The following is a 16287-nucleotide window of genomic DNA, read 5'->3' as shown; positions in this document are numbered from 1 at the left end:
TGGTTCCTTATCACAATCAATCATGGTGGCAAAACAATTCTCTCTTCAGATGGCTAGAGAAATATTTACAAATTAGAGAAGACAGACATAATAAATTACATTTTTATTTATTTATGTCTGATTAAAAATAAAGATACTATAATTAATTTGAATTAACTAGATTAACAAACATATACAAAATTCTATTAGAATTTCCACCCTGTTAGTTTCACATTCCACCCTGTTAGGTTTATAGACCTAACAGGGTGGAATCTAACAGGGTGGAAAATTCTGAGCTAAGTTAGTCATAGCTCTTTGAGTGATTAACATTTAGCTAGGTAACCTTCTACAGATGAACAGAACTTTTATAACTATATCAGATTTGTTTTTAATTTTTTTTGATAGGACAAACATTCTCAATAACATAGCCTAACAGGGTGGAACTTTAAGGGTGGGACAAGCAGGATAACATTTCAAAAACTAAAAATAAAGTTAGGAGTGAGAGTTGAAGCTTTCCTCAGTTTGTACAGTTGAATTCCAGCGGGAAAAATAAATGATGTCACTTCTTGAAAATGGTCTCAATGAAATTGCAGTCAGATTTGGAAGGCAGAAAAGTACATACTAACAGGGTGGAAGATGACTTCAGGGACGCAGTAATTGAAGAAAATTTAAAGAAAAAGACTTAAATTTTCACATGATTTATATGTATGATTAGAGGCAGTTTAGCCTAGTCAATAACATAATTTAAAAATATTTTGAGGTTTTTGCCATTTCATGGTTTATATTTCTTGCAGAAGTTGATTACTGTGCACTGAGGACATGATAAAATTGAATGCATACACCAATTAAAATTGTGTAAAATACAAAATAGTATTTTTAATGTCTATTATCTCTGTTTAAATGGTAAAGAATATTTAAATCTACAATTTAAGCCATTTATTATAAATATGTGACTCATTTTAGAGAAAATATGAGTAAATAAATCATTGGGACAGGAAAGTCACCGCATACCAGGAATGACCCGGCTACTAGTTTAACCACAATAACCATGGCTTAACTTGTAGTAAAACCATGGTAAATTTTCGTAAGGGTAAAAAGTCAAGTCCACGAATGTGTTCATCTGGGCAAAATAGCACCATCTAATGGACATTTTTATAATTACTCTGAAAACAGACTACGGATATTTGGTGTCCCAGACAGACAGACATCTGCTGAGCATCCATTTAATCTTAACACACTGAGTATGAGGGGGTGACTGGTTCTCGCTCTTAAAGTTAAGTGTTTCGAAAGTGTATACAACTAGGATATTCAATCACTTCAGCAGTTGTGTATCTCGATAAGAGCCGTTCTGCAGCAGCCTCCTACTCCTCCACACCCCTCGTGTCAATGACCAAAATGAACACCTGTCTGTCTTCTACTTTGAAATATATACAGTAAATGCAGTAATACTCATTCTTGGCCACACACACGCACAGACACATACACATTGTTGCAGGGCTCGGAGGGTCGTGCGGTAAACGTCATAAGCCTGTGGTAGCACTGGAGTGAGCGGAAACCCCTCCCGAATCCCAACTCAACTCCTCCAACCCCAGTCAAAGAAAAGAGGAATACCGAGGAATCAGGAAACAAGGACAAATACTACAATACACCATTACAGTAAGCCAATGAACTGTTCTATCTCATACGCAATTTTTTTCTCACGTAAATGGCGTTTAGTGTGCCGCGAGTCTCGGTTATGCGCGATTGTATTCAATTCCTTTGCTGTTTTTCCAAAGGAAAAGGCCAGGCAGCATTAGCAGTGCAGCGCTAGCAGCGGCTAGCGTCCCACCAGCACAGGAAAGCCAATGAACATGTTTAGTAAGCCTATAAAATGTGTTCTGCAGTTTGTCAACTGTCAGTAAATGTTATTTGTGGTGGTTATGGATGTGTGAATTTGTGTTATATCTGAAATCAAAGAAAGAGTCGCCCGTCACTCTTCTTAAACTTTTGACAACAGCGGTACGATAAGGGACCAGATAAACTGCGGTTTATTCACATTGACCAGTTCAAACAATCGCATATTATTAGTATGTAATGTTATTCTGTCAGATTGTGTCACATGTGCATTGTGGAGGAATGCTGAGAAGAGCTTTGTGCATAAGGAAATTGGTCAGACCATTGAACAATGATTGGGATTTGGGAAAAATCCTTTGAATTTCCTCTTTTATTTAATTATCATAAACTATTTGAATTACCCTTACTAAACATTACTGTAGTTGCACCATGGTACAGTTATGGCATCAGATCTGATGTATAGTAGTGCTGAATGATGGGCATGAACGTTATAACTAGATGTTGAATAATTTTGTATTCAGTGTTTTGTGTATAATACAAATATTTTTCAACCATCTTCTGGTTGTCAAACGTTCATGTACATCATTCATAATTTAAAGTCCAACAAAAAAGTGTGCTTGTGCTGGCCTTATTTAAAATAAATTCCACTTGGTTTGATATTTGTTATAATACAATACATAATATGCAGTATAATGCAATTCATCCAGTTATGTATGACACAAACCAAGTGTGCAAATATATTTTGTGGCCACTATATGCCTAACATGAAAATTAACTCACAGTCCTTTTGCTTATTCTCACTATGTTTTAGTTCATTTCTGCCATTGACAACTGGGAGTCTATGCTAATGTTTTGGATTTGAACAGTGTTTTGGATTTTGAGCAACATGCTACTCATTTCCTGTGGGAGAACTGTCACAACCACTGGGATGAGATGGCAGCAATTATTAAAACATGTGGTAAGAAACATCCAGAGCACATTTAACCTGAATTGCAATTGAAGTACACACTTGTATGCGTCTTTGATCGCCATTATGTTATTGTTAACATAAAGCAATTGCGGTCACCAGAAGAAGCTGAGTTTGTTTACATGTTATGTTTGGTGTCCTGTTCTTCAGACGCTCAAATAAAGGACTCGCATCACATTCCTCGGCTAGTTTGCTCAGAAGTGCTATTCAAGCCCAGCTCAGTGCCCCCACAGAGCTGTTCTGTTGCACACAGCAAATCCTTGTTGAGCTAAACTCCCACTGATGTGCATTAACCAGCCTAATTGTGTTATGGGTGAGAGAGGATTATACAGCACAGTGGTTATTTTACAGCTCTATGATGTGTTTTCACAGATGGACCTGGCTTTTGCTTTTGAGCTGTCATTGAAATTGGAATTGCTGTGTTTTTTGGTATTGATTTCATTATTGGTTTTATTAAGCTGGTTTCAGACTTGGTTCGATTGCTTGGTCGAACCCCCTCCTTCTACCTCTGCAGGTTTCACATTGTTAAATATTTCACATTGCGTGTATAGGCGCAACGCACAATGGTCAACCAATAGACTTTTTACATTTTTTGATTGCCAATGACGATATATTAGAGAGCAGGGATATAAAGCTGTTATATATATTACTCATATTTATGTTTATTTTTTTATTATTTATTTTAAAATAGTAAATAGCACATGCTGCAGTCATTTATATTTATTTTAAATAATAGTTACTCAATTAGAAATACATCATTTGTGAATGAATCAATATGAGGAAAATTTAAAACCTGTGAAATAAAAGATTTATACTTTAAGGAGCATCTTCTTGATTCTGTAGTACTATAGGATTTTTCTCAAATAAAGAAATTGTAAAAAGCATGGACAAAAAGGAAGTAAATCTGTCCACTGGAAATCATATTTTCTCAAATAAAGAACAGGTAGCCTACACAGTGAATTAGTGTTGCACGGTGTACCGATACTTCAAAAGTATCGCGATACTCGGAAATTAAAAACGTCACGTTACCTAAATTTATCAGTATCGATACTTAAAAAAACAACAACAACAACAACAACAACAACAAAAAAACTGCCTCCCTATGGACATCTGTGTTTTTTTCCTGACGCACGCAGCAAAGAACCTGCCGCTGTCAGTGTCATGTGACAAAACACTACAGCGAGATGGCTGCATGTGCGAGCACAAGTGGTCCACGACTCGTAGAAAAAGATGACGCGAGGAGTGACATATGGAAGTACGATGCCTACCTTGCTCTGTTGCACGGTGCACCGATACTTCAAAAGTAAATCGGAAATTAAAAACGTCACGATTCCTTAATTTATTAGTATCGATACTTCTAAGAATGACCGCATTCCAGATTTGTAAGGCCGGCGACACACTGGCTGCGTGTCGTGTCCGTTTTTATTTTGGCTCCCATGTTAACTGCCTGCGTGACACACGCGTCTGGGCGCAGCTCGAGACGCGCGGAAAACGCGTGCATGCTAGAAATAGAACCGACGCCTATTTTTCACGCGACACGCAAGCGTGTTGGAAGCGTTTCCAGGCAAAATAGAATAGGAAAAGATGTTTCTATGTCATTTTGACACGAATACATATTAATAAATGACATTTTGATGTTTGAAAGTTTTGACATAAATACAATTTAAATGTAATTTAAAAAAATATTATCGATTTTCAAATATTGCACCTCTCAATACAGAACGAATTATTCTGTAGCCTATTTTGCCGTCAACACTGCCGACGTTGTCTTTGCTGCTATACATTTATGTTTAACATGAAGTATAGGCCTTCCACAACTCTCTCCCCACATGCCAAATATATCACCAATGAGGCTTATCATATGTTACCAATATTAAACATTGTTTAATATAATCGCTGTTCATATTTTTATTCAAAGTTCAGAATCAAGATAAAGCTCTTATGTTTCTTATGATAAATGAGATAATGCTGCTAAATTTATAATTTTTTTACCTTGAATGTCATTGCTCTAATTTATTTTTTATATTTTGATATTTCATATTTTGTTCAAATGTTTAATATATCTGCTGTTCATATGTTCATTTATTAGTGTGTTATATGATTAGAATGTTGTCCCGGTTTTAAAATAAAGCACAGCAATGATATTTGAGAGTGTTTCTCCCTTTTCAGGAAAAGTATCGAAAAAGTATCGAAATCGCAATACTTGACTTGGTATCGGTATCGAAACAATAATTTTGGTATCGTGACAACACTACAGTGAATATGGCATGAATATGGCAGTGGCCAACTGGATATAGAGCAGCATGGTTTAAAATCAAGAATTTAAAGATTGTTGCTCATGTTTGTCCAGTGACAGCAGAAATCTCCTGTCCAAATCCAATTCACATGGATGAATATGAGAAAGTATTATAGCGGTGGCCTTTCTGTTATTAATAATAGAATGCAAGTGCTGTAATACTTTTCATTTACCATTTGCTTTCTTTATTCTACCTTTTTCTGAACTGTTGGACTAAACAAAGACAGTAAACTTATAGTAACACCGATAATTAAAAACTGCCAAATACTGGACGATATATATTGGTCGACCACTAGTTCGGACCAAAATGTCTTATAGAGTTATTGTAAAGGTAGGTTTATCACTGAAAACAGTATCGTACGATGTTCACTTTCAGCTTTCATACCTGCACGCTATGGCGTTTTGCTTCGGGAGGAGCTGAAGGAACGGCAGTTTTTTCAATTTTCCCCCTCCATTTAACCTAGAACACTGTTCGTAGTCATCCAATTTGAAATGTTGACTACAAACACAAAGGTTTTTGTCAGATTTTCAGTTGCGCCGTTCTCCATATTTACGTTTTTAGCCACTGCCTACAAACACGCTGGATCCTCTCTCCCGCTGAACGTTTACTCATTGAATTCTTGCACCCTGGAGCAATATAAGTCTACAGTATTAACTAAAAGTTTGCTAAGAAGTATTTCCTACTAAAACAAGGCAGTATTTGACTCTGTTCAAGAGTATCCATAGCAGACAGCCAGGTGGAAGTGGCCTAGGATGGCAACATTCCCAGGGCATTATAAGTTTTCCTACCTATTTGGTAGACATTAGCATAGCTACTTCAGGAAAGGGAAAAAATGGATGCTGCATTAATTGCATTAAATATTTTTTATGTGTTAAAGAGAAAATATTAATTGCAGAAACGAACACATTATTTTTCACAGCCCTAATTTGACCTTGCCAAGTACATAATATATATGTTACAAGTTGTACATTTTAACAGTGTTTATCAGAATAGTAATCTTCTCAGGAAACCACACTTCACAGGAAGTCACATTCAATTAACATTGTCTGCATTGGCCTCTTCTTGTGGCTTACTGACACAACTTACTTACCCCCCACCTATAGTCTAATGGTTGACTATTTAAACAAACTGTACGTTTACTGTGAACTTGGGTAGTTAAGCAGAATAAAAATATCCCAATCAAGTTTAACTTGCTCACTTTTTATGATGGCAATAATGTCATTTTAAAAGTATATTGCCAGAACACTACTTTTAACCCTCACAAACGAAGATATCTCATGATAAAGAGTATGCCTCATTTAATAAAAACAGTTTTATGATTTCCATAAGTCTTTCAATACAACTCAATTGTCTTCATCACTTTTAGTGGCAAACGTCCTCAAAAGAAACTGCCTTCCTGTAAGCTTCTTAATGAATCGGTGGTTCTATAAGCTAAATGTGACCCAGTGTTAGGCTATTCCCTTTGGTGGAAGAAGGGGAGCAGAAGGTTTGTACTCTTAGATAAAGAGGTTATTAAGGGCTTTGTGAAGAATTAAACTACATTACTAATCTGAGTAATTAAACAACCTTCTGCTTTAGTACCCGACGGTAAACCAGTCCACCACGGTCACCATTTTTGATATTAGAAGCATTTTGATTTAATTGTAGCACACAGTTCAGTACTGTTATGTCTCAGTGTCATTAATTGTGGCATGTTGTCACGCTAGCCTCAAGGCACAAATAGCTGAAGTTGTTCTCATACTTATTTTAGTTGCTATGAAGTGACTTGAGAGGTGTAAAATGTGGTGTTGTGTTACTGTCTATACTTTCGTTTCAACAGTCATTGACTTTTAGTAGATCTGGCTGTTTTCTTGACAGGCCACTCATGTGGGTTTTAGACGGTTGTCATACAGGAAGTCTGTTTTTGCTTGATTTGCAATTGATAAACTTCATTCTCTTTCAATTAACCTGTATTATGAAACCCGGAATGAATGTTCACTGGTTTAAGCCACATTCCTCGGTTTCGCTTGCACGCACTGGTTGGGTGAGGTTATTTAGCGAAATGGAGACGTGTTGATAACAAGGTAAGAATTATTTGTGAAGCTTTTTGTTACGTGGTTATTTAAGACTGGACTTTGAGGTGTGAACAGATCATGTTTTTGGTGTGATTCTTGGAGGAACACGTCCTGAGTGTGACACGTCAGTCGTCTAGGTCTTCTGCATAGCCTATATTTTTTTCCAGACAAATCTGTTTTTCTCACTACTATTGTTTGGTAAAAAGCTGTCTGTGGTTTTCTATTGGGAGGCAATGGAAGTGGACTATTAGGTAAAATAGAAATTTCTTTTAAAAAACTAAAAAAATCACTTGTGGTTTATATGTTTAACAGAAACATCCTCTTAGCCTACATCTTGTGTTTATTTGGTTGCTTGCTTCTATAGAGTAAAACTACCCATTAAGCAAAGTGTAAGTTCGCCAAATTATAACCTGCTTTGTATTATTGGTAGTTATAATGTCGGTAGTATATGTAAATTAACAATGTATACTCTTTCTATGTGTTACCTAGACTGACAAACTTCCGACGCACTGTGGAAGGGCAGTCTGTAGTTTTCACGAAAGCCAAACGTGTTTTGTTAGCTCTAGGGCTTTTGTGAAAACTACAGATTGTATTTCCACATTTTATGTATTCCTGCCCAGAGACAGTCTGATCGACAAAGGGTTATTAAAAAAACTGTTATTTTATGAGTAGGTTTATCACAGAAAATTGTATTGCACTTTCTTTGTCTACTCTTTAAACAGCATTTGGGTAAAAATACTATGGCAACACCCTTCTTACTGGCACGCAATGGCATTTTGCTTTGGGGGGTTGGGCAGAAGGTGCTCCCCATTCCTCTTCTTCCTAATTAACTTTAAGGTTTCTTCATCTCGGTTTGGTATAAAACACTGTGTTTGTAGTCATCCAGTTTGAAATGGCATCTACAAACGTGGAGGTTCTTCAGAATTTTCTCTGCATTCTCTCCATATTTATGATTCTTTGCTGCCTTTAGCCACTGCCTATAACTGGACCTTCCAGTGAAACCGTCAGACTTCTCTCTGGTGACACATGGTCTTCTCCAATCATTTAGTCCATTTAAACCCCGCCCCTACAAGCTCACGTTCATCTGCCTCTACTTTTTAGGGCAACACCCATATCTCAAAATCCAGTGAACAACCGATTCATTAAACCAAGTCACAAATTGTATTTTTTCGATAATCTGTTACACTCGGTTCTCGGTTGTATTACACAAATTACGGAAGATTACTTTAAAGTGTTACCATTTTATCTGCCAGAAATCAGTCTCGCCTTCTCTCGATAATAAGATATTGAACTTGCTTGTTATGTCTCTTTATTTGCATGCAAAGATTTAGAGTGAATGAAAGATAAGTCACAGTAGAGTTAGTCATAGTGTTTTCCCATTTACGATTCTTCCTTTAGCCACTGCCTACAACGCACTGGATCCTTCACTGGAAACCAAAAGTTTCCCGATAAACGTTTACTCTTTAAATTTGTGTACCCGGGAACAATACAAGTTGACACCATTGTAACTAAAAGCTTGGTAAGGAGTATTTCCTAGACAAGTAAGGCGGTATTTGAAGGTGGTATATTTCAAGCCTATCAGTAGGAGCAGACTGGGAGTGGCCTTAGACAGCAACATGCCAGGTGCATTATGGGTGTTGTTTTTCTACCTATTTGGCAAAAGGAAGACGACAGCCTTTTTTCTTTAGTCAGGTAGCAAGATTTATTTTTCTGCCTTTCTACTGCATTGGCAGCCACGTTTCATTGAAAGCCTATTTTATCAGTGGTGAATTTCCCATTTAAAGTGCCCCTATTGTGCTTTTTCGGATATTATTATTATTATAGCTGTTTTTGAATGTAAAATGTCTGCAAAGTTTTAAAGATCAAAGTGCATGACAAATAAAGTTATTGTTTCCCAAAAGAAAGAACCGCTTCTGAACTGTCGTCAGTAATTCCAGTGACAGTCTCACTTGCATAACAGTTGTTTATCTTGACAAAAAAAAAAAAATTAACATGAATAGCATTTTAATGTAGGCCTATTTATGAATAAATTAATACATCTGAACAAATGTGAGAGTCATGTAATTGACCCAGATATATAATATATCATGTAAATATGGTGAAACTATCATTATGGATAAAAGCCTCTTTTGAAAAGAGAAGAAAAGTTGTTTGGCTTGCTTTATTTATTTACTTGAAAAAGCATTATTGCGTTTATTTATTTATTTATTTATTATAATTATATTTATTATATAAATATTATAATTATATTTATTTAAGAAGTTTGGCATTATCATTTGTATTTATTAATCATAATAAATGCATTTATTTATTTATTTTGGCACAAAATGTCTGCCATATCAAAGTCATGTGGTGTGACCAACATGCAGAATGAAAACAGGAAAGGATATTATAGAGAGGACCCCTGCTGGGTTCACTTAAAATATCAGATAATTTGACCTTTTTTATGACAACACAAGGTTAGTTAAGGCTGTAAAATATAATGTGGTGTGACTCTCCAAAATTGTAATGATATTTATGAATTAATCAATCATTCATCATGTATAAAAACTGTTCACTTTGAAAAATACATTTTAAACTGTTTTTGATGCACATGTATTCATCATTTAAGAAAAATATGCTATTACTTTTTGCTTGATGTAACAATGTAACAATATTAAAGGTTCAGGGAAGAAGGAGGGGGAATTGGCAAACGTTCAACACAACTTTAATCACAAAATAAACCAACAACAAAAAGAAAGTAAAGCGGCAGCCCCTCACTAGACGACTGCCGCACAAACATAAACAAAACACAATGTAAAGGCCAGGCCTGGTCTTCTCTCATCTTGCACTGTCGTCACTCCTTCTTTTATCCTTCCGGACCTCCTTCCGTGAGACTCGAGACCGGGTTGGCGCGCAGGTGACGATCTTTAGCATCTGCGCCACCGCCCTCGCTCCATTCCCGCGGCTCTCGGCCTCGCCCTGCTTGCCACATTACGTTTTAGCATCATTACATTTATTTTTTTATTACACTTTTAATAAAAGTTTATCAAAACCATTTGAAACAAGCATGAATACAAAGAGTACAGCTTGGCACATGTGTTTATGCCCTTCAACTAACCAGTCATTATTTCTACCAATACCCTCTCTCAGCAGCAGCAGTGACAATGCAGACCTGAGCGGCACACCTCATTGAGTGAGAGAGAGACAGCGTGCCTTGCGAGTAAGATGGGGTTTGGCCAGGACCTGCGCAACTCCCACGAGGGTCTGATGAAGCTGCAGGACTGGGAGCTGAAGCTGCTGGAGACGGTGAAGCGCTTCATGACCTTACGGGTGAAGAGCGACAAGGAATATGCATCGCTCCTGCTCAACATCAGCCAGCAGGTGGACAAGCATGACAACTCTACTCAGATCAACTATGTCAGCAGTGTCTCCAAGGTAACGACCTTCTGGTCCTCTCCGCTGCATTATGGGTAGCTGATGCTTATGATTTTTATATGCTCAGTACCTGCAACATTCTCTCTCTGTTTTTTGTCTTGCCATCTCAATCTCTTTATCTCTTTATTTGTTTCTCACATTCATTTCTTATTCTATCGCTTTGTATCATCATGTGGTTGTTGTTATCAGTCATGGACTCACATGGTGCAGCAGACAGAGCAGTTGAGCAAGATAATGAAGTGTCACGCTGAGGAGCTCAACTCGGGGCCTCTCCACCGCCTCACCATGATGATCAAAGACAAGCAGCAGGTGAAGAAGAGTTACCAAAGCCTCCACCAGCAGATCGAGTCTGAAATGAACAAGGTGAGCCTTTGTATAGATCACCACTGCCGTTTCGGGGAGCATCAGTTTGATGGATCAGTTTTGAGTTGGCTTCTGTCCCCCACAGGTAACCAAATGTGATCTTGAGAAGTTGAAATGCACCTACAGGCAGTTAACTAAGGATGCTGTTTTAGCAAGAGACAAATATAAGGAGGCCATTGTAAAAGGTAAGGTGTTTGTTTATCCTCTGTTCTCTCAAATAATAAACCGATTATGTCCAATTCACACCATAATGACTCTTATGAACCTGTTTTAATGAGTCTGTCAAGTGCATGAACAGTTTAAGTTAGGGTCTGTCCCAATACCCACACTTGCAGTCTTGGCCACTTGAGAGTGCATACACACGACAGTAAATGTGTTAGACTGTCCCAAGTCTGATAAATGCCAAAGCTCAGTGCCCTCAAATGGGTCATGACGTGAGAAATCCAATTTTCCTTGATCTTTTGACATGTAAGAGATCTTTGTACCATTAAAACATCCTGCAAGTTTCATATCACAAAGCATCCTCCTCATTATAAACAATATGTAACCAAGCTCCAAAAATGTCTCTTTTGGATGTGGTGGGATCTGATGTAACACGCAAGATGTGAATATTACAGAATGAATTACAGAAGATTCAATATCTGAATGTTATTCAGGGTTTACATTTTTACAACAATTAATTTACTAGACTGTAGTAGTCATTTGTGATTACAGTTTTTTACCCCAAAAATAATGTCTACCCAACATAATTTTAGAGCTTGACAACAAAGATTGACCTTGCAGTGGTTAAAGTGGTTTGACATAACTAGAAAAAAATGGATCTTAGTATAAACAATAAAAAAACAGTAAATACCAGTATCGGTTGACCACTACTTACAGCTGCTCATATAACAAATCTGCAGTTTTCAAAGGCTTACACAACACAACATTAGCCTTCAGAGGAGTTCTCCTTTGACTTTCATCTCACCGCCACAATTGCTTTCATCTCCCCTGCAGGCAAAGAGACAGAGAAAGCCCGTGAACGCTATGACAAAGCCACCATGAAGCTGCATAACCTGCACAACCAGTATGTGCTGGCAGTGAAAAGCGCGCAGCTACATCAGGAGCACCACCATGAGACTGCACTGCCTCTGCTGCTGGACTCCCTGCAGAAGATGCAGGAGGAGATGATCAATGCACTGTGAGTGGACCAGATTACACTTCTGGTTTATTTCATCCTCTAGGCATTCCTCTAGCTCAAACAGTTGAGCATGGTGCTAGCAATAACAAGGACCAGGTCATGGGTTCAATTCCCAGAGAATGAACAAACTGATCAGATATATCCCCTCAATGCAATGCAAGTCGATTTGGATAAGAGCATCTGCTAAATGCATAAATTTACATGTCTATAGTACATGCCACATGTTGATTACCACAGACAATCATTTTAGCCTGTCCATCAGTTTTCAAAAACAGTAATTGTAATTGCTCCGTTTATTGCTTATTACGTTTGACCAAAAGGTGGTGCCGACACCAAATTGATCTGGTGTGTTCAGTGATGGGTGGAAATGATACACACCAAGTTTGGTATCAATATGCCAAAACCTTGCAGAGATACAGCCTCAGATGCAGTTTGGCTTCATGCCATCAAATTTGCTGGTGGTAAACGAAAACGGTTTTGCCTATTAATATGAAATCCATAACTTTTTGCCAGCATAGTCGAATTTGTTGAAAATTGGATCAACAGTCTAGGAACAATTAGAAAAAGTAGTTAAAAAAAACAAAAAACATAATGTTTTTGGAATTGGTATTGATTTTTTTGGTATGATCCAAGGGATCTATTAAGACCAGTCTCATGACAATAGGCTAAACTAATCAAAAGCTATTAGTGTTTTTTAAGGCGAGACACGGCAGGCAAAAACATTGTTTTTGTTTACTGGTCAATTTTAAGATTTTTGGATATTTGTCTTCAATAACATGTCTTCTTTCATACTGTTGTGAAAAAAAGTCCGAAATACACATTTAGGTCTTTATTTTACTAAACTTTGTCTGTTTGCGTCTGTAGATTTCGCGTAAATTCAACAAAAGTTGTCGTTGTAAATCATCCCGCCGATCCGCGATCTCTGTCTGCTCTCTGTCATCACAGGCACCGCTGGAAAGCTCTCTCTTCACTGTACAATGTTGTCGGATCCAAATATGGTAATTTCCTTCTTATCAGCAACCAATCGCGAAAGTAAAAGGGCTGAATGCGCAATCTCATTTAGGGCTGGGACGGTCACCGTCATCACCGCAAAAAATAAATAAATAAATAAATAAATAAACACTGGCCTTCACATGTGTTCACGTTGTGTCTAATGACATGGATTCATTGATTCTAATGACATGGATTGTGTCTAATAACATTGTGTCTTACATGGATTCAAGGTTTTCTAAACAAAACTTATCAAAAGATGGAGCAAATCCGACCTTTCGCAAGTTTGCAAGTTGTTTCATGACACATAATAACATTCCATTCGTAGGCTATTGACTATAACCCCTTATTTACACTCTGTGGCACGTTACGGCTGCGACGCGGCTACCGGAGCTGATCGCGCCCACTCTAGTCAATGCTTGTGTTTACAACAGCCACGACGCAGCGCGTTTCAGAAGCGTCTCTCCGCGCCGCTTCGCTAAAGATAGGCGCCTAGTCTATTTTCGACGGACGCCGCGTCCAAGCCGCACCGTAAATAAATAAAAAAAGTAAAAGCAGGACCTCAGCTTTTAATTGCACGTGCTTATTTAACACAATTCTCTCACGTGAAGACCGCATTTGTCAACCCTCGCGGAGTCGCGGCAAGTGCACAGCACCAGAGAGTAATCTTGACGGCACTAGCAATAAAATGGATAAGTAGGCTACATAATCAAATTCACAAATATTACACCATTTAAACATTATTAAAAATACATAGGCTATGAGTTACTAAAACAATATTTGTCAAAGAATACACGTTCACAGTTTGAACGTTCTTGTTTCCATTTGTTTAATTTCAAGATCTGAGGTGAATTATCCATTGTTGCTTTTACAGCTACAAAGCTGGAGCACTAAACGATATTCAAAGTCACATTGCATGCTTTTAACATTAAATAAAGCACATAAACACTACCTGAGATTATCATTGACACACTTTGTTTGTTGTTCCAGCCGCAACGTCGCAGAAAAAAAAACTGGGGGAGGGGGGTTGAGGTTTAAAGCGGTTTACCGCAATACCGCGGGAATTTCTTGCTTTTTAACCGCGGTAAGAAAAAATCCATACCGTCCCAGCCCTAATCTCATTGGCTGATGATAAATCTTTAAAGCCCGTTTTCTCAAAATGACTTTTCTCTCATACTCCAAGTCCGAAATCTCCACTTCAGTAGCACCGATATACACCAAACTTTCCAGTCTTGTACCTAGTTATATTATGAAGACATTTACAGAGGGATTTGTAAATATATTATTCCTAGCCTGATTTATATAACATTTTATTCCAAAAAACATGGCGAAAATAATTTTTTTAAGGCTATTGACAGTATATTCTGATTTACAGGATAACAAAAGTAGATATCCATAAATCCCTCTGTATTTTTTTCCCCATCTAATATGTGAACACAATGAAAAAATAATTTTTAATCTGGCTTTATCCAATACTCAGATTTCGTTTTTTAAAATGTATACAAATTAGTGCATATTTAATTAGATATTGCCTAATTTGCATATTTAAATATTAAATTACAAAAAACTTGTAATACATTTTTTTTCTCATCTTAATGTAGGTAATCAGCTGGGAAAGTTTCATGGTGATATCTGCTAGTTAAAAATTTTACCCTATTCACCTGTAGTGTCTCGCCTTAATTTCATAATACATTTCAATATAACTTTTTACCACAAGATGACACTGCCCTGAAACTTTTTGAGTACCTCCAGGGCATTGTGTCGAAGACAAATTGCGAGTTTTGAAACAATATGCCAATGAGTTAGTAAAATATAACATTTCACAACAAAATTCAAAATCGCCGACATGGTAAAATTGGGTATCTTTCAGCTTGGTATGCCGCTCCGAATCTAAAGGGACCAGTCTTGTGATTTTTGGCCAGATTGTTCAGTTGTAAGCAAAAATAGCAATTTTTCATATCTCCTAATGACTAGGTGGCTCTGTGCCAAAATGTGCGGGTATCCTCAGGTCATGGTTGTCATAACACACACCAAGGCTGATTCCGAAATTGCCCCCTATGAGTGCACTCAATAACGTCCACTATGGTTTGGTTTGTGGTGTCTGAAACCATAGTGGACATTTTTGAGTTGAGGGTTTAAGGGGATGATTTCGGATTCAGCTCAAGTTTGGTCTGACTACAGTTAAGCGTTTCAGAGATATAGCCTCACATACACTTTTGCGTGATCTTTGTAGAATTTATTTGCAAGTTATTCTGAGAACTTTGTTTTTTCCCATGTTTTTTTGTTGGCATGGTCTGGTAGATTTTTGTAAAATCTGAGCAATGGTCTAGGAGGAGTTAGAAAAAGTAAGTTTTTAGGAGAATTCAAAATGGCGGGGACATTTTTCATCTTGAGTCAAGGAATCAGAGGAAAAAAGAATTTTGTTTCTAGCCATGACGGTACAAAAGTTATTAGCGTAAACGTGTGCAACTTTGTACAGTTGGTGGCGCTAGAGGGATTGAGTTCTAAGACTCCAAAATCGCTGTGGTTAATGTTTAAGCTGTCCTCTGTCTGTGTGCCAAATTTCACAACTTTTACCATGATTCTATGGGCTGCCATAGAGGGACAGAAGAACAATACTAATGATTACAATAAGTGCCTTCACACCTTCGGTGCTTGGCCCCTAATAATGCTTCTTACAATTTAAGCCTATAAATACCAGAGGATTCAAAAGTAAAACTCCAAAGCACATTATATTGTCAATGAACTGTGAGTTTGTCTAAATGGTCCTTTTGAGGTAGAACTACTTTTCTAGGTGAAGGAAGAAACTTAAATTTTAGTCATTTCCATCTAGAACTGAAGAAAATTGTGTCTAGTTAAGGTTTGTGAAACAGTGTAATTACTTAACAGTCGTTCATATGGCAGTGTGTATTTGAAGATACACAGTTAAAAAACTATATCATTTACAACACAATTAAAAAGTTTAGAGTCGGTAAGACTTTTTAATAGGGGTGGCTAGATATATTTAAATTAATGACATTTGGCATTATTAGGACCCACAAATATCCTCCCATTGCATTATTATACATTATATTCAACATTATATATAGTAGTTTAATGTAGTTCTGAGACTAAAACTCTGTAACCTTGAATTTTTTTATCACAGAAATTTCATTTTGTGTGAATTATACACAATACGTTGTCATTATCCACGATACATATTGATGC

At 37.2% G+C, this 16287-nt stretch overlaps 1 protein-coding gene across 2 annotated transcripts in view; it reads left to right on the top strand.

Annotated features, from left to right (window-relative positions):
* The first annotated feature begins 1145 nt into the window (after positions 1 to 1145).
* The window catches only part of fer (fer (fps/fes related) tyrosine kinase), a 42145-nt gene continuing 27003 nt past the window's right edge, over positions 1146 to 16287 (top strand). The window contains exons 1-5 of one of the 2 annotated variants that reach the window (XM_084113313.1): positions 1146 to 1635; positions 10263 to 10547; positions 10737 to 10910; positions 10996 to 11095; positions 11907 to 12090. In XM_084113313.1, coding sequence (XP_083969439.1) covers positions 10338 to 10547; positions 10737 to 10910; positions 10996 to 11095; positions 11907 to 12090 — 668 coding nt within the window. In that variant the 5' untranslated portion in view covers positions 1146 to 1635; positions 10263 to 10337. The remainder of the gene's footprint in view (positions 1636 to 10262; positions 10548 to 10736; positions 10911 to 10995; positions 11096 to 11906; positions 12091 to 16287) is intronic. The other variant, XM_084113314.1, reaches the window with a different exon arrangement.

This window comes from Abramis brama (genome assembly GCF_963993115.1).
Source record: "Abramis brama genome assembly, chromosome: 5".
In the NCBI taxonomy this organism is placed as follows: Eukaryota; Metazoa; Chordata; class Actinopteri; order Cypriniformes; family Leuciscidae; genus Abramis; species Abramis brama.
Note: the sequence above shows the minus strand (reverse complement) of the source record. Positions and strands in the feature narration are given on the sequence as shown.